Below are 25495 nucleotides of genomic sequence, written 5' to 3' on the forward strand. Positions count from 1 at the left end.
TGAAAATAAATCCACGCCTCCGGGGCCTCCGAGGAACACGAGGGGCCGTCGAGGCACATGGAGAAGCTTCTCCGGTCGTTCAACCGACAGCCGAGTGTGCGTCAGGGCTGACTCGGAGGCGGCGGGGTGTTTGCCTGCCCCGCCGGGCGGTTCAGGGCCGTCCTGCACTTATCAGGGCCGCGCAGCTGCCGCCAACAGAACAGCCGGGTCTGGACGGCATGGATATGGAAGGGTGGGATGGAGACCAGCACCAGGCATCTGTGTTTTTTTTTTTTAGTCCATCTGCAGTCCTTGACACCGGTCACATTACCCAAGTTTGCAAGTTCGGAGGTTTATCAGTCTAACACCAATGAGCCTGCAATCCCTCATAGCCATCTCCACATTATCCTCTGTGTCTGTGTTAAAATGTGCATTTATCCGCCTCCCCCTCGTCAACCTACCTCTCGGCTCTTCGACGAAGAAGATCTCGACGTGGAATAGATGTATTTGAATCTCTCCATCGAACAGGTGGATCTTCAGCTCTCTGTTGCAAAACACAAAGAGAAATTGGGTCAACATCTGGCCGCACGTGTGGGGCGGCGTTTGATAAAAAGTGGAAGGGGAGAGAGATGAAGCATTCAAGGACACGGATTTATACAACATTTCGAAACTCAAGATTGATAGGATTTTTAGTCACGTATGCTGCATAGAAAATATAAGAAAATGAATAAGCACTCTCACACACACACACACGCACACACTTAGTTAACCTCTTACTCTGTTTGGTTACCAGCAATGACATAATTAGAATACTACCAGGAATAAATAAATGGATTAATTAATAATGATAGTAATAATAATTACTACTATTACTACCATGAATAATAATAATTAATACTAGTCTTATTACTACTACTACTACTAATAATAATAATCATAATAATAATGAGAAGAATAAGCTGTTATTATTTTGATAATTGTCAAAATAATAATAGCAATGCTATGATAATAATAGTAACAACCATTATAATTATCACAATCATAATCACAATCATCACAATATATTATAATAACTTGACATTATGTTAAGTTTTTGCAAAAAAAACCCTACCGAAAAGTCAGTTAATTCCTGACAGGTCAACAGGAATGAACGTGAACTGTTTTGGGGAAATTAGTAAACTATATTCTTAAAAATATTCTGTTTGTTTCTAAATGTTGCAGGAAAACAAGACAACTTTATGTATTAAAAAAAAAAAAAAAAAAGTTTAAAATGCTCCCTTTGTGTGTGTGTATGCGTGTGTGTGTGTGTGTGTGCGCGCGCGCGCACATGATGAAACCCAGCTGCGTCCCGTCCACCTCCACCTCCGGCCGCAGCAGGTCAGCTGTTTCTCAGGGGCCTGAAATGTGATGTAAGACTCCCCGCCATTGTTCCCGCGCCTGGCTGCCCTTCCTGTCCTGACCTCTCGGCTCTGGGTTGCAAGAAAAACGCAGACGTGCCCCTCTCCCTCCCCCGGGACACACACACACACACACACACACGACGGGGGGAAAGTGTGTGACGCGTCCAAAAAAACGTCCCCTGCTTCAAAACAAGCGCGCTTGTCCAGAGAAACGAGTGTGAACGCAGACTCGTGCCGCGTGGCCTTCGCCGCCGAACCCTCCCCAAGGGAAGAAAACGCAAGTGACTTACCGAGCCCAGAGCTCCGTGGAATCACGAGGGCACTCCGGTCCCTCCGAGCCACTTTTTTATTTCCTAAAGAAAGGCGCAATCCTCTCCTGTCAAAAGACAAAATGCTCTGTTTTTTTAATTTTATTTGTGAGCTGGTTCCGGCTCCGCTCCGCCGTCCCCTCCGAACGTCCCGGAGACACTACGGCGCTTCACGGCAAAGGAATCCAGTTTTGCTTCTTATGACCTCCCGAGGGAATGTAAACACGATTGTTCTTCAGATATGAAAACACTGCTACAGTGTGCTTGATAGTATCCGACAAAGTGATTGTCTGCTCGGCGGCGCATCACTGAAAATAGAGTAACTGTTTCCGGGGGTTGATGGAACACTGGAATAAGGGTGGCGTGTTTTTCTGCTCCTGTCACATGTTTACTCACTCTGGGCTCATTTCTCACTGTAAAAAGAAGCTCTGGCCTCGGCCTCGCGCTGTAACAACCATATATATATATATATTCCTTGTGTGCACCGTCACACCTAGCATATATGTTCACGTATTCACACTGTAGAAGTGATAGAGAAATACGGGTATGAATATGATCATAATTTGCAATAAAAACGCCAATCTGCATTTTCAACATTTTTGGGACATGGCATAGTTATGGAGTTTTACTATAAATATCTTTACTTTTATTTCAGATTGCATGGCTACGCTGAGGGTACGTCACACAGGCGCCGCCAGAAAACGTAAGGTACGGCTATTATGGTCATTTGACAAAAAAAAAAAAATGATATAACTGTCAAGAAAAGACAATTGTGTTTCTTTTATAAATGTTATTCTTTTTATATTCTGAGTTTTCCTGTTTGACTGGAAGTTATTTCCTGTTTTATTTTCGAAACTTGCTCCCCCTCTTGCTCTCACTTCCCGTCCCGGCCATTGAGTTCTCCTGTCGGCGTCGCGGTCAACATTTCCGACCAATCAGGTTCGCCGCCGTATTGTGCCGCATGATCTAGCAAAGTATAGATGTCAGCTGGTCTCGGTCAGATTCACGGTTTTCACTCCCACTCCTGTTTCCTGTTTCTCCTTCCTGTTATGGCTCCACCTTCTGTGGTGGAAGCGGCTTCGTTAGCATGTTGCTATCGTTTAGCCTGTTGGCGTTGGTGAAACACCCAGTTCCTGCGTGTGTGTGTGTGTGTGTGTGTGTGTATGCTAAGGCTTCCTGCCATTGATGGTGAAATATGCAAGTGGATTTCTAGGTTCAATGACCCCCCCCTCCATACACCCCCTTACACACACACACATGTAATTTTCTTAAATTGAAGACAGATTGTATTTGTCTAGTTTTTGTTTAAAAGATTTGATTGGAAGTTATCAACATCGCTGATAAGGGTACCAAAAATACTGTTACGTTTTAGTCAGGGAAAACCACTGGTTGACAGTAAAACATCAGTATAATAAGCAATAGCCACACAAGACTCAATACAACTAATTTTTCCCGCTCAATTCCAGGTTAAAAAAAAACAGAATTCCTTGCACCCCAAACTACACCCACAAAATTCCCAGCAACCCCAAAATCACACAAGCGTCAACATAAACCCCAACATTCACAACTCACTACAATATGATTAGATTAAACGTACTGCTATTATTCCATAATTTTCACATAAATATATAATTTTTAGCTGGAATTTGAGTTGATTTCTTTCTTTTTACGATGTTTGAATATTCAAACAAAATATTTGAATATGCCCAGCTTAATTTGTTACAATTCTACTTTGGAGTGAAAATACTCAATTGATGTCGGAAATGCTGAGCCACTGGTATCTGAAGTTGACTTCAAACAAAATCAATTAATGTAATCACCTTAAATATTCAATGTCTCCATTAATTTGAGCTAATAATTTACTGTCTTCATTTTGAACAAATGTATTAACTTGCCATAAACAAATACTGCCCTCTAGCGGCTACTTGGTACACTGCAACGTGCTGCAAAAGTCAGTCTGGCTGTTAAATTAATTTTATACTTAAATCCCAAGAATTCACAGTGGTTTCAATAAAGGAAGCGATTGGATAAGAGCTTAAGAGAGGGTTTAGTGTCTTTTTTATAGCCTTTGCAAGTATGTGCGTAAGATTCAAAGATTACATAACTGTCTGTCTCTTTCTCTTTCGATATTATTTATGTCTGGATGTGTTTCTATTTGGATCCCCCAGGAATGGGAGTGGGATTTCCTGGCGACACACCCATGGAATGGCTGCTTGGTCAAATAACTTTGTTGTCCTTGTCCTGTGACACACACACACACACACACACACACACACACACACACACACACACACACACACACACACACACACACGCACACACACACACAAACACATACATACAGGCAAACAAACACACATACAAGGCGCAATTTCTGTAGATGCCCAGGAAAGAACATTATCGTAGAGGAGGCCAACCTCTGCTCCGAAAACGAACCTTGACCTGATTTTAACCTGAAAACCGAGGGGCACACACACACTCACACACACACACGCACACACACACACACACACACACACACACACACACACACATACACACACACACACACACACACACACACACACACACATGTTTTCCCCTCCTTTCTGCTGCCAGTGAATGGCAGTGGAAACATATTTTCAGCCCCATACAAGGATTCTGGCAGAATGCTAAATATGATCAAAAAAAGTTTTAGTAGAACCTTCTGACCATCTCAAAGGTTTGCTCAGGCCTTCAACTGTCAATCATATATATAATATTTACTCCAAACTCTTCATAGTGATAATCCACCAATTGTATCATTTGATATTTGAAGAATTTGTTTACAAAATACCTGTATTTCATTTTGAAGACTTGTGATTTAAATTGTGCAATTTCGTCACAAAAGGCAACTATGACAATTTCACTTAGTCAATCCACAATGATAAAACATTTTAAATTATATAAAAATAGATGATCGTCAACTCACTGCTGCTCCTCTGCTCTTTGGAAGATTCCTCCATCCACGGTTGTTTATATATGTATATATTTTCAAATTTTATTTGAAGTTCCCTTTTTCAGCCTTCGCCCATTTCAAATGCCTGGCGATGATTTCCAGGAAAAGTATGTGAGCTGTGGGCAGTGTCACTGGACAGTTTCCTATATGTCTCTGATTGGTCATCAACGGAGGCCCCTGGGGGGCCACGGCGCATCTGCGCTGAGGCGTTCGGACACAGAAAATGTGAGGCAATTTGCTTTCATTTCAGTTCTATCACATCATCGGCAAAAACGGCGCCGGGGACGTTCGGAAGGCAGAGATCCCATCACGTGTATCGGCTTGATTTATAGTTAAACAAATAAAGAAAAGAATGCATGGAAAAAAAAAATGCTGTGCTCTAATCTTCCCCTTTGGCAAATACACTGTGTAAATACTCTTACCCAACTGCTAAATATGCGCAGAATGATTTATTTTTACTCAGATTACGCTTTACATAATACATGTTTTTTGTAATTGATTTCACTCCCAATTGATCTGAGATCATGTGGTTGTAATGTGCCTGACCTTCATAGTCATGAGTGCAATTTGTACAGTCCTCCAAACTGCCCTGCCTCCAAACAACAGTTGATAAATGGCAAACTAAAAAAGCAAATTCATAAACTAGCAATTGATGAAATGAGGAAAAGTTGAGTTAACTCGTGAAATAAAATAGAGTGGTATCTGCTTTTCAAAATGAAAGGACTAGGCTTTCTTTGCATTGTCCTCCTATACACTCCTACCCAGGGTTTCCTTTCACAGATTGATGCCGACGGAAATTAATCCAGGTAGATTTTCTTGCCGCAAACCATCGGCCACTTATTTAGTCACCCTCATTTCATACTGTAACTGACCTAAAGCCACAGGGTGTGTGTGTGTGTGTGTGTGTGTGTGTGTGTGTGTGTGTGTGTGTGTGTGTATCCCTATGTTAATAATCCTGCAATAGTGTACAGTAAAAAAAAGCTACCATTCAGATATAAGCAACATGATATTCATATTTGCATTACGAAAGAAAAAAAGGGGACACCAATGTTCTTTTTAAAAAAGAAAAAGCTCCATTGTTTTGATTTTCCGCAACGGCTATTCCCACATTTTCCCACTAGGGGGCGCTGTGACGATTTGACCGGTAAAGAGGGGGGGGTTTCCTCAGCACGAAGAGTTTTTTTCAAATCAAGATACATATCGCCACCTCCGATTATTATAAACCGCAACAACTGATTAATTCCCAAACGGGAGAATATTATCATTACATTTTTGTCTGGAGGGAAAAAAAAACATTTTCCATACATACACCAGATGGACAGCAGGTGGAAAAGAGCACAATGTTTTTAATATCCCACTCCTATCAGAGTGTTGGTGGCGGCGTGAACCATCTTGGTCCTCCCCACCTGCTTCGACACTCTTCGGTGTTTTGTTGACGTTCGCTAGCTCGGCTTCCACATTCCGCTAGCGCCGTTCGGTCCCAGCGAGACACCGAACGCTTTGCCTTCTATCACGTTAATTTATATCTCCAATTATATCTATATTTTTGCTAACAGCGACAGGCGTCGACTCTACCTGTCGTTTTTTTTATTTTTTGCTTAACTCTCCCCCGTTTTCCTGTCGCCAGCGTTCGGGATATGAAGTTACATAATGCGGCGGTAAGCCGTTAATGTAGCTCGGATTTAACGGACCTCTTTCTTAAAAATACTTCTTTGCCCGTGAACTCATCACGCAAGCGGCTGCTCGTGTTTCCAACCATGGGAAACAACCGGATCTACGTTAGCATAGCATATGCTACCTTCGGCACCCTGGTAGGACTTTCGGCGTTTTTGGTGTGGAGCATCGCATATAAACAGCCCTGGACCGCGGCCATGGGAGGCCTCTCGGGTATGTAAACACGGCCGGGTGTTAACTGTTAGCACCTTTAAAGGGATATTTTAAAACTATTCATCTTAATTCATCCACAAGATGGTGCAATGTTCATGGTCCGTCGTGTCCCAACGCAAGGCCGCGCATAGAAAGCTGTAGCATCAGAACAAACTTCCCAATTTCAAAGTGTTTGAATTTATTACTTTGTCTTCTATCATTTCTAGGTCATCATTTTCTCAGCATTGCATGTGAATATAAACAAATGGATTGATGTGACATTATGATTTCTCGGCAGATCTTGTGATCACCAGCAGAGGCCTTCTTTTGAATACTGATCAGACGTGTGCCATTACACTTCCATTAATTTTGTATTAGCATAAACGTCTTTTGTTTTTTCTCCATCAACAAACATCCCTACATTTTGTCAAACCGAGCCCTAAGGGGAATTGGACTAAGAACCGGAAGCGTCAGGGTCCTCAGGAACTTCCAGATTGTTCGTAGAAACAATTGTTTTGCTTGTGAGTGTTCCTGCAGCCCACCTGGAGAATGCTCCCTGAGCCGCTGTGTTTTGTCTTTTCGACAGGAGTGTTGGCGCTCTGGGCCCTGGTCACACACATCATGTACCTGCAGGACTACTGGCGCACCTGGCTCAAAGGCCTGAAGTTCTTCATCGCCGTGGGGACGTTCTTCTCGGTCCTGGCCGTGACAGCCCTCGTCACCTTCCTAACTCTGGCTGTCATTCAGAAACAATGTAATTCCCCTACTTATTTTTGTTCCTCGTTGTTCCGCTCTGAGACGTGCCGAGTCCTCAGCCTCAGCTCAACCTGCTTTACCTGCTCTACATCAGTTTTCACAAGGAAGAGACCGTACAGTGTTTGTAACTTGCACGGGATGTAGAAGTAACACGGACGCCCTGCATGCATAAACGTCATCGGAAAATTATGAAAAACACGATGCGAATTACAGCGTCCGCTGTGGAAACTAAGTTAGAAAAAAATCCTTAAATTAGAAAAAAGAAGGGAGAAAATCATATATCGAAATAGTTGAAAACTATTTTAAAAATGTGAAAGGAAAAAAATGTAAATGTACGCTCCAATTTTGAAACAGTGGTTAGAATTTTTTATTTTCATCAAAAATGTGGCTTACAGAAGAAAGATTAATAAACATAAAAAATAATTAACTTCTTTCCAAACCGATTAGTGTTTATGGTAAAAAATTGTGAAACCCTTCAGACTATAGTTTTCATTTTATTAGCATGTCGAACTGTCAGTCTCACGTCGCCAAACTGAAGCGTTCATCACTTTGTCCTTGCAGCCCTTGCATCCTACGGACAAAGAGGGGATTTCTTGTGTTGAGTGTTAACCGTTGCTTCTTTTCTGCATCTCAGCTCTGACTGACCCGAGGAGTCTCTACCTCTCCTGCGTGTGGAGCTTCATGACGCTCAAGTGGTCCTTCCTCCTGGCCTTGTACTCCTACAGATACCGCCAGGAGTTCGCCGACATCAGCATCCTCAGCGATTTCTAGTCCGCACCAAGACTAACAGACTGAAATGGACGTTTCAGAGGTTTGAGCTGCCAGTGAGTGCTGGTCACAGAGGGTCTCTCTCTTTTTTTTTTTTTTATTTTGAACAAAGAAGAGGAAAAGCAGACATATCTAGATCACAAAGTCGTGTCTCTTTCATCACATGGAGTTGCAGTTGCTGCATTTGCCTATCAAACTCTGTACTTGTATTGTAAAACCCTCGTCTCACTTGGAATCAGCCGCGTCTCGGGATTACGTCTCACTACCCATAATTCTCCCAGGACCTAAACTGCTTAAAAGCTTCTGCATTTTATCGCTAACAAAACATTAAGAGATAAAAGTTAGAGTATATTCTTTGTTTCCTGAACGCCGTTCAGAAAACAAGCGTGTTTTAAAACTAGTCGGCTTTGCCATTTGTTTTTTACAGACATAAAAAACAGGAAGTTATCATTTGTGGACTGTCAGCATTACAGTGTTGTTACATCGGCCCGGGTCTGCATCTGCTGCACCCGGGGGTTTGTATTTGCTTTAAAAGAAAAATTAAGGTATTGTAATATTATGTAATTATTTTATTATATGGTGCAAGCATGAGTCATTACATGTACGTATGAGTGATCTTCAGTTGTTACTATGCGTGTTTCTGATGGTTTATGAAGGAGGTGCGCTAACGATTCCATAAGCTAACATTCACAATGCCAGGCTAACTGAGGGAGTGTGTGTCAGGCGGGGTTACAGCTCTGTTATTCACACTCGCAACGCCATGGCATCTTATCTTCCCGTCTCACCAGAGGGATCGTGTCAAACTGGGAAGCTTAGAAACTAAATTTCACATTTGAAATTGTTGCAAATTGAAAAACAACAACAACAGTCAGCCGTAAACCTTCTGTGTTGGCGTTTGCAGAGTCAATCCCCTCAGTGTTCGTGAGGAAGTTTGGGAATATATTCTTTTTAACAAAACCCCTGAGAATGTCATGATAAGCATTCTAAACGAATGGTATTTAGAGACGGGTGTTCCAAAAAGTTTCCTCTTTAGTTGTTTTCCTGAGAGCTCATTTTCGTTATGTGTCGTTTTTGCACAGTGAAAATGAAGCCCGTTGGACTTTGTGTATTTTTTTTTTAAAAGCAGATCATCTCTTTTTCTGTCTAAATGCGATGTTACATTCCTTTCCGAGAGGAAACACATATAGTGTTTGATCAAAAAAAAAAAGAAAAAAAATTGCACTTTAGTCTGTAATATTGATGCCGTCATTTTGAACACAAACCACCGTGTCACGCCAGTCCTCTCCCTTTTACACAAACACTATTTATACATGTCCTGCATTTTAAGTTGAGAATGGTGTTATGTGACAGCTCCGGCCAATATGTGGCCAATATGTCTCCCTTTCCACAAACGTTTTTAAATTGTATTTTTCTGTTGTTGTCGTCGATGAGCGAATGAATGTGAGGATGATGAGGTTGTACTGAAACTGAATCCATTAAAGATACATTTATTAATTACACTCAGCGCTCAGAGTCTCTCTGCCACACAAATATGGTGCGGCCCTTGCAATTAATTATCTAAAGACAATCCAGCCGCGTGGCTCTGAAAAAGGCACTGATTACAAGTCGTACCCCACCTTCGCTGAAACCCTTCCTGCTGTTAAAACCCTCAGGTCCTGTGGGTAGGTCTGATATTTATTCTATTTTTCACACAATTTTCAGGAATGGAGTCTTACTCCCTCCATGGTGTCTATTTCATTAATTCATATATTCTCTATTACTTCTCCTCGCAGGGGTTGGTGGCGGGGCGGCAGCCAATCCGGGCTGAGTCTTCGGACGAGAGGCGGGGTTTCATCCCGACGGGTTACCTGTCAATCAAAAGGCGACACCCGAAAGTTCGCTCTGTCATTCACACCTACGGACAATTTGGGAGTCTTAAATGAAGCAGCCGATCCGGAGGAAACCGGAGAACGTTGAGAGGGAACCCAGACAGGTTTAAAATACACAAATTAAAGATCAGGTCTCGGAAAATTAGCGCTCCCTATCGGCTATTCTTTCTTTCTCCTCACTGGGTCACCTGAGCCAGCCAGGACCTTTTCATCCGTGCACGGCAACATTTCTGCGGTGTACGAAGCTCCACCCCAGAAGGTGTAGAGGGTCTCCGGCGTAGCTTGATAAGTAATCAGACGTCCGGTGTCAAGTGGCGCATATTTCAGCCGAACACCTGCAGCTTTCGTGCCTCCGACGACAAGGTACGGTGGTGTGTTTTCAGCCTTTTTTACTCATTAGTCATCTGCTGCATTGACTAAAGTTAATGTTTTTCTCCACATGCATGAAAAGACATCCCTGTCTGACTCAGGTACGGCTATTTGCTGAACGTGTTAAATAATAATTGCCAGTGGGTGTTCATATCAAGTTATTCCTTAACCCCCGAACAAGGTAATAACATGTCTTTTTTTTCCTGTGTCCGGGAAAAAGGCCCGGTCACGGAAAATAAGCAGGTTAGGGGTTTTATAAAGGGTTTCCTCAAATTGGATCTCCTTTCTGTTTCTCTGCCGTTGGATTAAACAGAAGAAGCGATCACCTCCTTTATTTAATTCTTCCTCCTTCGCGCTGGATGCGAGTCTGAAAGCTTTTATCTAATACTTTCGCGGCGCGACCTACCCGTTGGCTGGTCCTTCAAATTTCAAGGTTAGATTAGGACTGGGAGCCGGTCACTCAAAGGAAAAAAAAAAAAAAAAAAAAAAGCAAAATGACGCGACTCGATTTAAACATCGAATGTGGATGGATGCGTTATTGACGAGGTTGTCGAAATGTGCCGCAGCCATGCGCAGGGACCGGCCACGCTACGTGATTGACAGGCCGGCCTACAACCTCCCGGACTTCGACGGGGAGTTCGACAAGAAGAGCCGGACGTTTCCTGCCGGCGAGAAAGTGAAGAAGCTCTTCAGGTGAGGGTTTTTTTTCCAACCTGAACCGCGTTCTCTTTCTTCTTCTTCGACACCGTTTCAACCCCCTCCCGTGTGTTCCTATCAGATGCTCGGCCCCGAGGCTGAAGGCTCTGCTGCTCAGACACCTCCCGGTGCTCAGCTGGCTTCCCAGGTACAGGCCGAGAGAAAGCCTGCTGTGTGACGTCATCAGCGGGGTCAGCGCCGGCACCATCCAGGTCCCCCAAGGTTAGCCCCCCCTCCCTCCCCACGTAGAGATTAGATTTAACTTTAGCGTCATTACACATGTACAATTACTGGATGACAAAACGCAGTTTTGACAAGCTGCACTAGAAGTGCAAAAAAGCAGAAGGTGCAGATGTAAAATTAGAATTATAAAATGAATGCACTCGGTACGCCAATAATAAGTGTAGGTTTTTACAGATAGGGCACTAGAAGGATAATATACGGATGGATTTGTGCATTAAATGACGTGGACAGGAACTATGGACACAATTTGCAAGTTTAAATGTCCATATGCTAAATCGATGATCACTTACGCGCACACACTCTTCCCAGGAATGGCATTCGCCCTTCTGGCTAACCTCCCCCCCGTCAATGGCCTCTACTCGTCCTTCTTCCCCCTCATCCCCTACTTCTTCATGGGCACGGCTCACCAGATGGTCCCCGGTAAGTCGTGGATGTTCGCTGGCGGGCGGTGCTGAGCTGCCGGAGCGCAAATCGATGTGCGTTTGTGTGTGCAGGTACCTTCGCCGTCCTAAGCATCATGGTGGGGATCGTGTGCCAGCGGCTGGCCCCGGAGTCGCACTTCACTTATTTCAACGAAACGGCCAACCGCACCGAAGTGGACAGGGGGAGGATGGACGAGGTCCGCCTGGGTGTCTCGGCCACCCTGGCCTGTCTCACCGCCGTCATACAGGTACCAGAGCCGCCCTAAAGACGCCGCAAAGGGTCTCGCCAACCAATTAGATCGCGAGTGCAATGAAATCGAGTACAACTTCAAAAAATACCATCAAGCATGTATTGACGCACAGGAATACTTGAAAATTTACAACAGATTTTTAAAACATGCCTCTGATGGCATTTGGTTTTGGGGCGCCAAAGGGCAAAACTCCCCCTCTTTGGAAAATCCAGATGAGATTATTTTGCTGTTTAGAGCTGCCAGGTCCCTAATCTGGCCTTTTAAGAGTAAGAAATAAAAGTTTGAACCACATGGCAGGGATCCCACTTTCAGCGGGAACAGAGGGGAGGTGATGTTTCCCATGATGCGTTCAAGCGTCAATCGCTGTCGGACAAACCCGTGTGTGCAGATCGGGCTGGGACTGATGCAGTTTGGCTTCGTGGCCATCTACCTGTCCGAGTCCTTTGTCAGAGGCTTCATGACCGCCGCCGGGCTGCAGATCCTCATCTCCGTCCTCAAGTACATCTTCGGCATCAAGGTTCCGGCTTACAGCGGCCCGCTGGCCGTCATATACGTGAGTCGCCCTTCTCTGCTTTATTTCCGTCAAACTAAGAAATCGTCCAGGTTGCCGGTGACTTTTTGACGGTCGCGATTCTGGGATATTGCCTCAGACTCTCATCGACATCATACGCGGCCTCCCCGACGCCAACGTGGCCTCGTTGGTGTTCGCCCTGGTCAGCAGCGCCGTCCTGATCGTGGTGAAGGAAGTGAGCGCCCGTTACCGCCACAAGCTGCCCGTCCCCATCCCCATGGAGATCATCATTGTAAGAGCACAGCGCCGTTCGCAAGGATGCCGCACCGATTGGTTGTCCGGCGGTGACTAATCTGTAACTCCCGCTCTGGACAGGTGGTGGTGGCGACGGCTATCTCCGGCCCGCTGCACCTGTACGAGACCTACGGCATGGACGTGGTGGGGGAGATACCCCTGGGGTGAGAGCCGTAGACGGACGCGCGGTTAGTCAGACGTTGGTAGTTGGTGACGTCGCCGTCAAGGTGTCGACCGTTTGATTAAGACGCTGTTGACAGCCTCGGTGGTTAACGCTTCCGCCTCACGGCAAGATGGCTGCCTCTCTGTGTGGCGTCTCCATGTTCTGTGAATGGTTGCAATATTTGTACGTCTCTGTCTGACGTGTGAATGAGCGGGTGAATGGTTGCATGTCTATATATGCGGCTCTGTGATCGACTTAGCAACCGATACGACGTGACCCCTCCTCTCGCCCAAGAACAGCCGGGACAGGCTCCAGGCCCCATCCACCCTGACTAGAATAAGCGATATAGATAATAAATGACTGACAGTTGATAGCTAACCCCTTTTGCTGCGGCTAGCTGTCGCAGGCTAATCCGCAGAATCGCCACAACATCATTCCCGTTCTTCTCGAGTATTGGTGACAGAGGAGGTAGTTAAGTGACCTCTGTATTTAACTCACAAAGGATCCAGGTCTGATTATTAAATAATCAAACTTATTTACCCCCAAAAGTCTGAATTATTCTTGACTTTCTTCTTTAGATTTCCCACCCCGGTTCTTCCCACCGTCAGCCAGTGGGAGGACATGCTGAGCACGGCCTTCTCCCTGGCTGTGGTGGGTTATGTCATCAATCTGGCCATGGGCCGGACACTGGCGGCCAAGCACGGCTACGACGTGGACCCCAACCAGGTGAACGGACGCCGAACGCTCCGGAGATTTTTCCGAATCCCCGGATTAAAACGTTTTCCTGAAATTCTCATTCCGCGCTCGTGCAGGAAATGCTGGCTCTCGGCTTCAGCAATTTCCTGGGGTCCTTCTTCAAGATCCACGTTATCTGCTGCGCCCTGTCCGTGACCCTGGCCGTGGACAGCGCCGGGGGGACGTCACAGGTGAGTCACCAGGTGTTTGGCGTACTTTATTTGGCTCTCGCCGCTCGGGGAGTACCTCTCCTTGTACCTCCTGCAAACGTTTGGGACTGCCATAAACACGCTGTCGCCTCTCGCAGTTCTCCAGCCTGTGTGTTATGCTGGTGGTGATGGTCACCATGCTCGCCCTGGGAGCCTTCCTGCAACCCCTCCCGAAGGTTCGTCTCACGCGGGACTGGAAGTAGCATTAAAAGAGAGCGTGGTACTTTAACCATCGACGTGAAGAGAACTGTCGCTTTCCGCAGTCGGTGCTGGGGGCCTTGATCGCGGTCAACCTGAAGAACACCCTCCTGCAACTCTCCGATCCTTTCCACCTGTGGAAGAAGAGCAGGCTGGACTGTGTAAGGCCAACACCGCCGTTCACCAGCGGCACGCCGTGGCCGCCATCTTGCCCCTCATTCTGCTTTTACACCCCCCCCCCCCCCCGCCTCCCCCAGTGTGTGTGGCTGGTGTCGTTCCTGGCCACGTTTTTCCTGAGCCTGCCGTACGGCGTCGCCATCGGGGTGGGCTTTTCCATCCTGGTCGTCATATTCAAGACCCAATTGTGAGTCAACCGGGTGATCGTGTGTTTGTGTGCGTGAGGGTTCTAATTTATTTTTTTATTTTGGTTTCCCAAGTCGTAACGGTTCGGCAATGGTCCAGATTATGGACACAGACATTTACAAAAACCCCAAGGTGTACAGCAAGGTACGCATCCCTTTTTTTGATTCGAATTCATTCGCAAATACGACGTTCCTGCGCCGCTGAAATCCCCGCCGACCCCTGCAGGTCACCTCGATAACAGGCGTGAAAATAGTGAACTACTGCTCGCCGCTGTACTTCGCCAACGCCGAGATATTCCGCCAGAGGGTCATCAAGAAGGTAAGTGGGAGCGATCGCGCGGCGGAGCGGCGGGAGGCGTTGTTTACATTGGGGCGTGTTTGCGTCTAGACGGGGCTGGACCCGGGCAAGCTGATCCTGGCCAGGCGGAAGTTCCTGCAGAAGGAGCTGAAGGAAAAAGCCAAGGTGGAGAAGAGGGAGATGCGCACAAGGCAAAGAGCTCGCTCGCTGGTTCACATGAAGACGCAGGTTAGGCCCGGCATACGAACACACACACACACACACACACAATTCACAACCCTTTCATGCAGCCGATGTTTAGCATGACCCTGCTAACAGCTGCCACCCTACATGGATATCAGTGTTTTAAACTAGGATTAGCGTTACAGACCACGAATAATCTCCCAAACCTTATTGGGCAAACCGAGGTGTGCTGCCAACCGCACAATATTTTTATTTATTTATCAAATTAATTTTATATCATTCTTGTCCTTTTTTAAAATATTTTTTTCCACAATGTAGTATATGTAGTTGTCAGGAATTATCCTGTTAATATTTGAAAAAAAGCTTTAATCTTAATTGATTTTTATTCTACAAGTTGAACAAAACCCCCCCGCCCGGTAACAACATGGGCAAAAATACAGTACGTATGTACAAATGCTAATAACACACAAACACACAAAACGACAGCCAAATAAAGAAACAGGCAGCCTGTGTTTGTTTTGCAAATAGAATATTTCGTGAGGGGATGCTTTCAATACGAGGTGAATCCTTTGTAAGAGATAAAATATCAAAGAAAGGCAGAATGACTTGTTTTTGCGCCGTGTCGCAGAAAACACTCTGCAGTCAGGAAGTATCGGCACAAACAAAACAAAAACGAAAACAGGCAATTAGTGAACAGGGGTGAATAAAAGGCTGTCTGCCGTCTTGCGATGCTTTTCACGTCGATTCAAAGGTAACTTTTAAAACCGGGCCTTCGGGAAAACGCTACACTGGGGGAAAGTGGTTAAAAAAAACCCTTTAACCAAAGGAATTAAAAGGTTTGTCGACATCAACCGATAACGCAGACGACAAATCTCCCATCTCCCTTTGCCCCCCCGTAAACGTACAGATGTAGATTTGATTCCCCCGTGTCTTGACATCCAGTCACTTTGTATCGGGTCAATCTTGACACACAGAAGGACAAAAGTCATGAAATCATTCAGTATATATTGATACTGGGTTAGAAAACATTTCTACGTCAGCCATTCATTCATTATCTGTACTGCCTATATCCAGCTGTCATTGGTGGAGAGTTGGACTAGACGCCACTCATTCACAGTGACACATATTGAGGGTAATTATACATATTGGTAATTATTACATATTGAGACATACAAACATTCTCAAGTCCGGACAATTTAGAGTCTCCAGTGAACCGCTTTGCATAATTTGGACTCTGGAGGAGACCCACAAAGACGTTGGAGAGCGTGGAGACTCCACACTTCCACACTACTGGAATCCAGTCCTTCTTGCTTTGAGGCCAGCAAAGCGCTAACCACTGCACCACCGTCACAAAAAAATCCAGATACTGTCACATGTTTTTGTAATTCATAAAAAACGACCATGCATTCATACACACAGTCCGTGACCCGATGAATAACTGAACCCTTGATAAGTTTTTTTCCTGAAGTTGGACCGTCAGACCAGCATGCAATGGGATATTTTTAGGAATACCAGTACCTCAACCGCCACCTCCTCTTGGATCAGTGCAGTGCAACACCTGGCCTGAAAGTGGCGCCACAGGACAGGACAGGGATGATCCGCGGGCGCATCAACAGCCGGCACACATTTCAAGGAACCGCGTCACAAGGACGCGGACGTGTACTTTACGATGACATTTCACTCTGTTTTTATTAGTGCTAGTGATACGTCCGCCTGGGAAACAGCGACGTGAACGATGCGACCCTGTGGAAGATGTCGGGAAAATAAATAAACTCAATGAACGGAAAACGGCGGGTTACTTCAGAACTCAGAATGAAGTGGCGCTGGTAATTAAACCCCTCCCTGATATTTTACTTTGTCCCCACAGTCAGGGGAAATATTTAACAGAAACCGTGTTTATTACGCTTGACATTCAGCGGCAGGGTAATTAACTCCATACCTGCCACGTCGTCCTGTTTGATAGCAAAAATTACCTCTGTGTTTGAGGGAGCGAGGGAAGCGCCACACTTTTCAAGCAGTAGAAAGGTAATTATCGTGACCTTTCCAGTTACCCACCTCCTTTCTTCATTTGGTATTTACAAAATAGAGCATTTCAAAGGAACGAGGCAGCCGGGGCCTAATTAAAGCGAATGTTCCCGCTTCCTCGAGAACGATATTCATATTTTGTGTCGAGAGTCACTTTCCGTGTCACTCGTCAGGTTCCGAGCAAAGAAACTTCCGGCGCTGGCAACCTTGATCCGAGGATACAAGGTGTAAAATGATAAAGATGCCGGTTTATTCATGTCATTAGTGAAAGCGGGCTTTATTTAACGGGAAGCATCCGGGGATGTTTCATAGAAAAACGCTTTTGAGACGACAGCGATTCAACGCTGACACGCGCGAAAGGTGAAAAGATATATATTGTTACTCTTCAACTCAAGAACGCGTCACCTGTTGCCTGTCTGGCTTCATTGTTTAGGCTGCAGAGCCTGTTAGCGCGGTTCCGTTTAATTCCTGGACTCGTAATTATGCAGCTTAATGATTCTAGCCGTCCTGCGGTTGGCCTATTAGTTGGAGTCGAAGCACTGACAGTAATTTGAGTGTCCTCTGTAAATCTGCGCATGACAGGTTCACGCATAAAATCTTTATTTTGGTCTCAGCTCAAAGGAATTCACTGGACCCCATCAGGAGTCTTTAATAGCATCTGTAAAGGGTAAAATTCAATCAATTACAATCAAGGAATGATAGCAATACCTCTATGTACCTGTCAAACATTCAGTCTGCTAGAATTGAAAAAGAAACAAAATATATGTTTTTTGTGTGTTTTTGAATGTTTTGCAGACTATCTCCCAGCTGGAGCTGCAGAACGACTTCGATGTGAGCGGCGGCGGCGGCGGTGCCAACGCGCCCACCAGCTACGTCAACTTCCACAGCTGCGACGGCGAGCAGAGCGAAAAGCCGACCGTCCCGTCCCCCGTCCCCCTGGAGTCCCTGCCCGTGCCCTTCCACACCCTGATCCTGGACCTGGCGGGGGTCTGCTTCATCGACCTCATGAGCATCAAAGTGCTGCTGAAGGTCGCCGTGGCGCCGATACAGCCTCTCAGATACAACCGTGACAGTTGTGAAAACAGTAATGATAATTAGTGTTAACCTGCATTTGCATTCTCTTCACAACTGCAAAACAAAATTTGGCAAAACGTCCCTGGTGCCATTTTTTTCAGGCGATGGCTAAAGCTAGCAGAGCTAACAAGCAAATTCGTCCCTCCCATGTAACGTTTACTTACATTGGAGTGACACTGGACATATCAAGATGACGGTGTAGTGTGTGTGGGTGTGTGTCCTCGAGAAAGTTAAATTGCAAACCTCACCGCATCGTTTAATTGCGAGAATGGTGGCAGGTTTTTTTTATTTTTTATATATTTTTTTAATTCTAATGTCAAGGACTTGGCGGTTCTCTCTCCAAATGTCCCTGAACATCTCATCGCTTTATCTCCCCCCGCAGATGAACTCAAGTTACAGGACGCTGGGCATTAGTCTGTACCTGGCTAATGTTCAAGGTAAAATCCCCAATGTCTTAAGTGCACTTCAGACGTATTGGCTCCATCGAGCGGTTGGCATGACAACATAGAGCGTTGATTTGTTTGTCTTAAAAGTAAGCGAAGGACATCGGCGGCTAGGACAGATGTAAGTCAGACACTGCTCGTGGCCTTCTCTGACAATGAGATTCCGGTGATCTCCTTTCTGGCCTCCTTGCCGCAAAAACAGCTTTGTCGTTGTTTTTTCACAACCCCCCCCCCCCCCCCCCCCCCACCCCCGAGAGCGCCATCTTGAGACACCTCCCATTTGTTTTCTGTCCCTCAGCTCAGGTGTACGAGGAGCTGGAGGCCGGAGGGGCGTTCGAGGATGGAAACGTTAGCCGCCATCACCTCTTCCTTTCTGTCCACGATGCTGTTCTGTTTGCCCAGCAGGCTGCCAGGGAGAGGGCGGCGTCCCCGGAGGTAGGCGGAGCCACTGTTATCGCCAAATACTTTGCATCGCACTGCGTCCGGAAACCTCTGCAGTCAATGGTTGGTTCGTGTGTGAGCGCGTGTGTGTGTTTCTGGATTGCAGACCATTTTTCTAACAAACACATTTGTCCTTTAAAACCGCCGCTTTTGTGTGTCCCGTTATCTGGCTATGGAAAAGTAAACACGAGTTCCGCAAAGGTTTTCGTCATAACGGGCGCCGGAAACAAAACGCAATCTCAGGTCACGGTAAGGTCGTGTTCGGTATTGTATATCCAGGGTACAACACTGACCCCCCCCCCTCCCGGGAGCCTCTGTTTTAAGGCGATTGGGTTAATTTCCCAGCTAACAGTTTTACAAGTTAGATGAGAAGATAGGGATGCTGCTAACAGGTGTTTAGCATAGCACAATGAATGGCAGTCTATGGAAGGGTTAGCTGAGTGCAAAGCCGGGCTACGGCCGTGTGATGGTGAATTTGTTTTTCGAGTACGTGCGCCGTGAACCTTTTGCATGCACAGCCCGCAGGCTATTGTTTGTTGTGCTAAGTTAAGTGTAAGTTGTGGGCCAATCTTTAAGCGGTGTCACCCGTAGTACTCACCGCTAACAAACAGAACTGTTCAGAAATGGCGTCCAACTTGTGCTGTACGCTGCAGGCACAGAACGCAGGGCAGGATCTCGCCTTCAACGCCGATGGGGAGAAAGATCTGGAGCAGGTACAAGCCAAACCACCGCTCCTCACTCACTTTCTTCCTGAGAATCCACTGGCTGAGAGGAGTTTCGCCTTTTGCAGGAGCTGTTCTGAGACGCAGGAGTGAAGCCAGCAGGAGAAACTCCGCCGTGCTCCGAAAACACCAATTTAAGGACAGTTCATTGTTGTCGGAGTACATCCTGGGTCCGATCTTTTCCCCTTTTCTTTTTTTGTTTCCGCCTTTGAATTATCCGAATAAATCTTTTACATTTACTCGGGTTGGGCAGTCGCAGGGAAACCCCCCTGTGGTGAGGACACTCGGGGGGAAAATGCGGGGGTTGAGAGACGACGTCAGTATTTTCCCGAGCCCCGCTCCTAGACTCACTTCAGACTCCTAAAAAGGCCGCCGCTTCAGTAAATTTGGCAAGAAGAATCCACGGAAAGCAACAGGAAAAATAGCAGGTCTTTTTGCTCCAGCTAGCGTGTTAGCGCTGTTGTGATCTCAACTGCAGCAGGTGCGTGGAAGCCGGCGGCGTGCAGATGCCGGCCCCGGTCCGCCGGTCGACGGGTGAACGGATTTATGAAGCTATTAAGAAATCATCCTAAGGTGTTCTGGCACACATCTGCTCTCCCGCGCTCCTTTCGCTCCGCCGCAAATTGGCACCAGGAGTGATTACGAGGTTTCCGTGGCCATCAGCGTTAATTTGTTGCCGTGGGAGAGTCTCTCTCTCCTCGCCGCGCATTTGTGTTTCATTCTATCACCTGCGACTCTTCCACTCATCCTCCTCCTCCTCCTCCACCCCCCCGCCCTGATTGTTTCCACGCCGACCGCGGTGGCCGGTCGCTCGGGTCCTAATTAAATCAATATTAATCAGGGGAACTATTCTGATCGGAAAATAATTGTGAGCACGGTTATTCGTGCCACTAAATCACCCCGGCCCACTTTTGACGACAGACAGAGGAAGTGGTGTTTTACTTTTTTGGCGCCCATCCGCCTTCCCTGCCGCCTGTTCGACGTCTCTCGTCGCCGGGACCGGATTTGCTGCGGACTCGGCCATCAGTTTCTGGATCTGAAGGATTCATACAGGACAATTTTTTTAAAAAGCCAACCCTCACGCCTGATTGTCAGGTGTGGCAGCCAATCAGGAGGCAGCATAGGAGTGGAGCTTAAAGGTGGTATACAAAACATTTCTAAGAGGGATTAATGATTCTTTTCCTTTCCGTAGACTGCAAATAAGTTTGTCCAAGTTGCGATACTAAGGATCATATTCCGGGGTCCATCCGTCACCCTTGGGCTCGAACCCGCCCGTTGTTGCCGGGCCGATATTGTGTCATATAATAAGCCCCAATAAGCACAGAAAACAAAAAGGCCAAGCCTTTCTGGAGGTCAAACAATGATGAGACTGACTTATTAAAACGCTGTGAGCTAAATCACTTTTCAAATTAGATACTTTTATAATAAACTGGCTCCTCAATCCCCCCCTATGTAATTGCGGATTCGCTGTCAGAAAAAAATAAATAAAAAAAATTAATTTTACACCCCTTGCGCACTCACTGACCATGATGGTTTAATTAACAAGCTCGCGTTTAGAAAATGCGACGACTGAGCGATGTGTGTATTAAATTTGTTTACACGCCCGCTGGTTTCAGACTGTCGAGACTAATTGCGCGGTGTCAGAGGACGTCTTCCCGCCGAGCTGCGGGACCTCGCCGTTTATTTCCCCGCCTGTGTTTCATGAAGAGCTGCGCAGAGCCAACACCCGCCTTCGACCTCCGGGGGATCGGTGACTTTTGTCTTTAATTTAATTTTTTTCTCCGCTTATGCTATGAGTTTGTCATCCACCGAGGGGGACCTGCCATGGGGTTAGCATGTTAGCAATTAGCATCCGCAGGGGAGGTGGTTTGTAAATCTTGGCTGGATCGTCGACGGAGTCGAGGAGGGCAGGTAGCCAGCGCTAATTAGCATAGCACCTTAAATTAAATGCAACGTCCTGGAACATCCTCTGGTGAATAGCGGTGCCATTAAATCGGTTATTTACCTCTGATTTGACCCGGCGTCTCCCAAAAATACCACTTACTGGTTTTCTCTTGATCAGTTTATCCCGTGATACCATTACTGAATTAAAGATGGATAAAAAATTAGGGGATGCGGCGACCTTGACGGACAGACGCGGCCTGAGAAAAACTATCAGGAGTTGTCGCGTTTGTGCGGCGAAATTAATTTAAGCAAAAAAAAAAAAAAAAAAAAAAAACCAAAGCAGAAACAAGAAGATGAAAGCCTCGGCAAAGATCAACAAATCCGAACTGCCGTTCAAAGCGAGGCGTCGAGAACCGGGACGGATCGGCGGCTATCGCATCCAGACAGGCGGCCTTTTTTTTTTTTACATTTTTTATTTCTTTTCTATCAGTCCCATCGACTCATTAAACCAAGCAGCAGGTGCTGTTTGCTCTCCTGCCTCCTTATGAGATAAAACCCGCCGTGTGATGACTGCTGATAGCGGTGCCGCGCTGAGCCGTTCAGCACGAGCAGGGAAATTAGACAAGACAATGCAAAACCGGGATGCGTGTGTGTGTGTGTATGTGTGTGTGTGTGTGTGTGTGGGGGGGGACTCATTATAACTCTACTGCACGGGAAGACATTGCCCAACGCTCCGTGGTATGTAATGGGGGGGTCTGTATAAATGTGTTATTATGCAATCATAACACTTAGGGCTCGTGCACAGTTCATTAACTTGCAGGATCTACCATCCCAGGCCAAAAGAGGTGTAATATTTAACTTTTTTTTATGTGATTTACAAAATCCAGTGGGACAAAGAATCTGGGGATGTTGTCCCTCTAAAATTTCATTACAGAATTTATCCAAACAAGGACTCAGAATATCGTAAACACACAAGGAAATACATAACGCAGCTAATTGATTAATTTCTTTACCATCCAGCCTTTCTGTTGCTTGACAGCAGGATCAGTGCTGAGCAGGAAAAGTTGTTTTTTTCTTTTATTTATTTTTTTTATGTGGATCATCAGGCATCCTGTCAAATAATTACAATAACATATGAAATTGAAGGACAAACTGCACAGTAGCTGAGCTTAAGCTGAAGCTAATGCTAAAGCAAAAGGTGATGCTAAAGCTAATGCTAATGCTAATGCTCCTTTTCCTTCCGCCTGTGCCCTCCAGGGGTCACCCCAGGAAACCAACCTCCTCTATTAACCTCCCCTTCTCTCACACCACTTAACTTCATGTCCTTTTTCACTTTGGAATGCTGATGTTAATGCTAATGTCCTGTATTCCAAGGGATTTCTACAGATGCGTTACCCGTGAATCGCTGTGAGCTGCTAAAAAAAACGGTCATGTCTGCTGAAATCTGGCCGCATGTTGACTGCAGCCGTTTCAAGTGTGGGCCTGGAAAAGCGCAGATGCCACGAAGATCTCGGCCGACAGTCTATTCGTTCTTTTAAGGCGAAGCCACGTCCGGAACAGAGGGTGCGAGGCGGCGGGTGAGTAAATGAGTCAAAACTTCGGTGATGCAAAGACCTGCAGGTGGAGGGGAGGGGTGGACGAGTGGCGATGGGTCTCAATCCACTTGAAACAACATTAGGATTTTGGCCTGATTCACAGGCACAAATATAGATTTCCATTTCTGTCTTTTACATCTGTTAAAAATTGCCATTTTGGTTTTGAACGAGCAGGAACACCAGTGTTATGAGCGTGAATTATCTTCTGAATAAACTGAACAGAGAGACACTGTCGTCTGCCTCAGGCCGAAGGCGGGGAAGGGCCCGCGACACGTTCTCGCGTACGTTTAAACTCACGAGCCATTTCCCTTTATTGTGACAGCAATAATTCACGGCCCTTGCTCCGGAGGCTCGGCCGTCGACTGACTCAACAACAATCTGGCAGTTTTAAACGGGCGCAACTGCGAATTTCCACGACGCACCCTTCAAAACGGTATCGCATTCAGGAGTTATTTGGTACCATTTGAAATACATTTTATTTCAAGTGTTCTCCTGGCACGTCTGAGTCAATATTTTCTGGTTTTCAATAAAACCCTCCGCTCATTGTGCTCACTGGCTGCTGCAAAAGCTCCGCACAGCCACAAGGTGGCACTGTGACTTTACCCGTAGACCCCACCGGAGCCCCTCCATGTCTCAATTGGCTCCGGAAAACTTTTGAACTTCATGGAGGCATGAAAGACGAAAAAGCAGAGGCTTTTTTTTTTTTTTTTAAAAAAAAGAGAAAGAGAAAGGAAGAAGGAGAGATTGAAAGGAAGAAAGAAAGAAAAGCGGCGGCGTTGTGATCTTGTTTGCTGTGATCCATAAATATCGAGCTGGGAAGGAGCGATGGCGGAGGCCCCTGCGGATGAATGAAGATTCAAATGGCTGGAGGAGGAAGAGGAAGATGAGGAGGAAGAGGAGGGCGAAGAGGAGGGAGGCTCCAAGCCTTTAGTGACACTAAGCACACCCCCGAGGCCCTGGTGCGTAACGCTCCGCCTCGGCACATCAAGGACGTCTGAGCTTCACCTCCCCTCCTCCTCCTCCCCCTCACCGCCGGCGTGCATCACATCACATCCGTCCGTCCACGTTTTCCATCCGGACAAACACCTGCCTCCTCGTGCTCGGCCGAGCCGCTGACAAGAGGAACAGACGCGCCGTCCCCCGCCCCGGAGGATCCGTTTGGTGAAAAACCGCCGCCGCCACCGTCGTCGCAATCTGTTAAATAACCCAGAGAAATGATTCCCCTTCAAAAAAAAAAAAAGAAATATTTGACATAAGAATGGCTACGTCTGGAAAACGGCGCCGGCTGTAAATGTCAATTTCCTGTCAGATTCTCCCTCCGCTCATCCATGACATCTGCGATTGCTTCATCCCTCCGCGGGAGAACGGCTTCGCCCTCGGCCCGCTCTCTCCAACCCGAGCAGCCAACGCCGTCACGGGAGTGCGGGTGAAAGGTAACGTTTGTCCGCCTTCGCGATTTCAAATGTTTGATTCATGGAAGCGATTGTCCGTAATTTGTCGCCGCTCTTAATCCGAAGCCCCCTTGGAACGCTTTAGGACATCCATGGCATGGAGTCATTAGTTCGGTTACGGGGAAGAAATTAGGGGTTGCAAAAATAAATCGAGAAGGAGAAGCCGGGAAGAGTTGTGTGGCGCCAGGGGAACATTCCCGCTCGCCCAGAAGGTTGGAAATGCCTCTGTTTTGCTGGAACGTGACTTTTTGAATTGAACTCACCAGGTCATCGCTGCCATTTCCCGTTGTGAAACATGCGGTCCAGGGTTCGGGGAGTTGGGGATGGCGGCGATACGGGGAGGGCATCGAGATCCACGTCTTTTAAATGGACAAAATGAGGAACGCAATCCAGTTCTCCCTCACTGTTTAGTGCCGTCGTTAAGGATTCATTCATTCATTCATTCATTCATTCATTCATTCATTTACCTACACTGTTTATCCCATCTGTCATTGGGCGACATCTTGGCCCGATTGCCAGTCAATCACAGGGTCACCTGGAGACGGAAACCATTCACACTCTCATTCATGATGTTATAAAGAGACGTACAACCATACACCCGCTCATTTTTGCCATATAAATACATGCAACCATTCACTCACTCACTCACACACGTCTTATGATCACGCAAACATTCACCATCTTATTCATGACATCATATAGGTATACAAACGTTACCCTCTCATATCCATACAATCAATCATTCACTCAGTCATTCACAGGTCATCTAGAGACAATCTTTCACCATCCACTGTCTTTTGTGTCATCGTATTGAGATATATATGTGCATTTGCTCTCCCCTTCACATGTCTGGATAAATTAGGGTTTCCACTGAACGTCCTGCATGTTTGCAGACATGGGGAGAGCATAGCAGAAAGGCCCCCCAGGCTTTTTTTTTTCTCTTTAGCATAATGAAAGCGTTGCATCCAATCAGATGCATGCAAAGAGCGCCGATGACGAGCAAT

At 46.3% G+C, this 25495-nt stretch overlaps 3 protein-coding genes across 5 annotated transcripts in view; 2 read left to right on the plus strand and 1 right to left on the minus strand.

Moving 5' to 3' along the window:
• Positions 1-4743, minus strand: part of rapgef3 (Rap guanine nucleotide exchange factor (GEF) 3) — a 35514-nt gene extending 30771 nt beyond the window's left edge. The window contains exons 1-3 of one of the 3 annotated variants that reach the window (XM_086159823.1): positions 4638-4743; positions 1670-1755; positions 441-523 (exon numbers count right to left, since the gene is read on the minus strand). In XM_086159823.1, the coding sequence (XP_086015949.1) occupies positions 441-500 (60 nt within the window). In that variant the 5' untranslated portion in view covers positions 501-523; positions 1670-1755; positions 4638-4743. Of the gene's footprint in view, positions 1-440; positions 524-1669; positions 1833-4637 lie in introns of those variants that run through there. The other 2 variants (XM_086159824.1, XM_086159827.1) reach the window with 2 other exon arrangements.
• Positions 4744-6272: 1529 nt separating this feature from the next.
• On the plus strand, positions 6273-9552 carry slc48a1a (solute carrier family 48 member 1a). Its single transcript, XM_086159703.1, has 3 exons — positions 6273-6551; positions 7117-7284; positions 7921-9552. The coding sequence occupies exons 1-3, from the start codon at positions 6422-6424 to the stop codon at positions 8055-8057; spliced, it is 435 nt and encodes a 144-aa protein (XP_086015829.1). The 5' UTR covers positions 6273-6421; the 3' UTR covers positions 8058-9552.
• Positions 9553-10478: 926 nt separating this feature from the next.
• On the plus strand, positions 10479-22081 carry LOC147227092 (solute carrier family 26 member 9-like). Its single transcript, XM_086159395.1, has 20 exons — positions 10479-10984; positions 11070-11209; positions 11540-11650; positions 11725-11900; positions 12292-12456; positions 12554-12706; positions 12790-12872; positions 13450-13597; positions 13684-13797; positions 13914-13991; positions 14079-14174; positions 14271-14377; positions 14451-14520; positions 14602-14694; positions 14764-14901; positions 17677-17910; positions 18338-18392; positions 18697-18833; positions 19493-19552; positions 19630-22081. Exons 1-20 carry the CDS (start codon positions 10812-10814, stop codon positions 19639-19641), a joined length of 2343 nt encoding a protein of 780 aa, XP_086015521.1. The 5' UTR covers positions 10479-10811; the 3' UTR covers positions 19642-22081.
• Positions 22082-25495: the final 3414 nt, after the last annotated feature.

This window comes from Fistularia commersonii, chromosome 14, assembly GCF_037954325.1.
Source record: "Fistularia commersonii isolate RoL2024-O1a breed Wild chromosome 14, RoL_Fcom_v1.0, whole genome shotgun sequence".
Lineage (NCBI taxonomy): Eukaryota > Metazoa > Chordata > Actinopteri > Syngnathiformes > Fistulariidae > Fistularia > Fistularia commersonii.

Excerpts from the sequence above, each read along its gene's own strand:
- LOC147227092 (XM_086159395.1), top strand. The coding sequence starts at position 10,812 with ATGTGGATGGATGCGTTATTGACGAGGTTGTCGAAATGTGCCGCAGCC. Across the intron at positions 12,873-13,449 it reads GTGGGGGAGATACCCCTGGG|ATTTCCCACCCCGGTTCTTC; the intron begins GTGAGAGCCGTA and ends TTTCTTCTTTAG. Across the intron at positions 14,175-14,270 it reads AGAAGAGCAGGCTGGACTGT|TGTGTGTGGCTGGTGTCGTT; the intron begins GTAAGGCCAACA and ends CGCCTCCCCCAG.
- slc48a1a (XM_086159703.1), top strand. The coding sequence starts at position 6,422 with ATGGGAAACAACCGGATCTACGTTAGCATAGCATATGCTACCTTCGGC. Across the intron at positions 6,552-7,116 it reads GGCCATGGGAGGCCTCTCGG|GAGTGTTGGCGCTCTGGGCC; the intron begins GTATGTAAACAC and ends TCTTTTCGACAG. Across the intron at positions 7,285-7,920 it reads GGCTGTCATTCAGAAACAAT|CTCTGACTGACCCGAGGAGT; the intron begins GTAATTCCCCTA and ends TCTGCATCTCAG.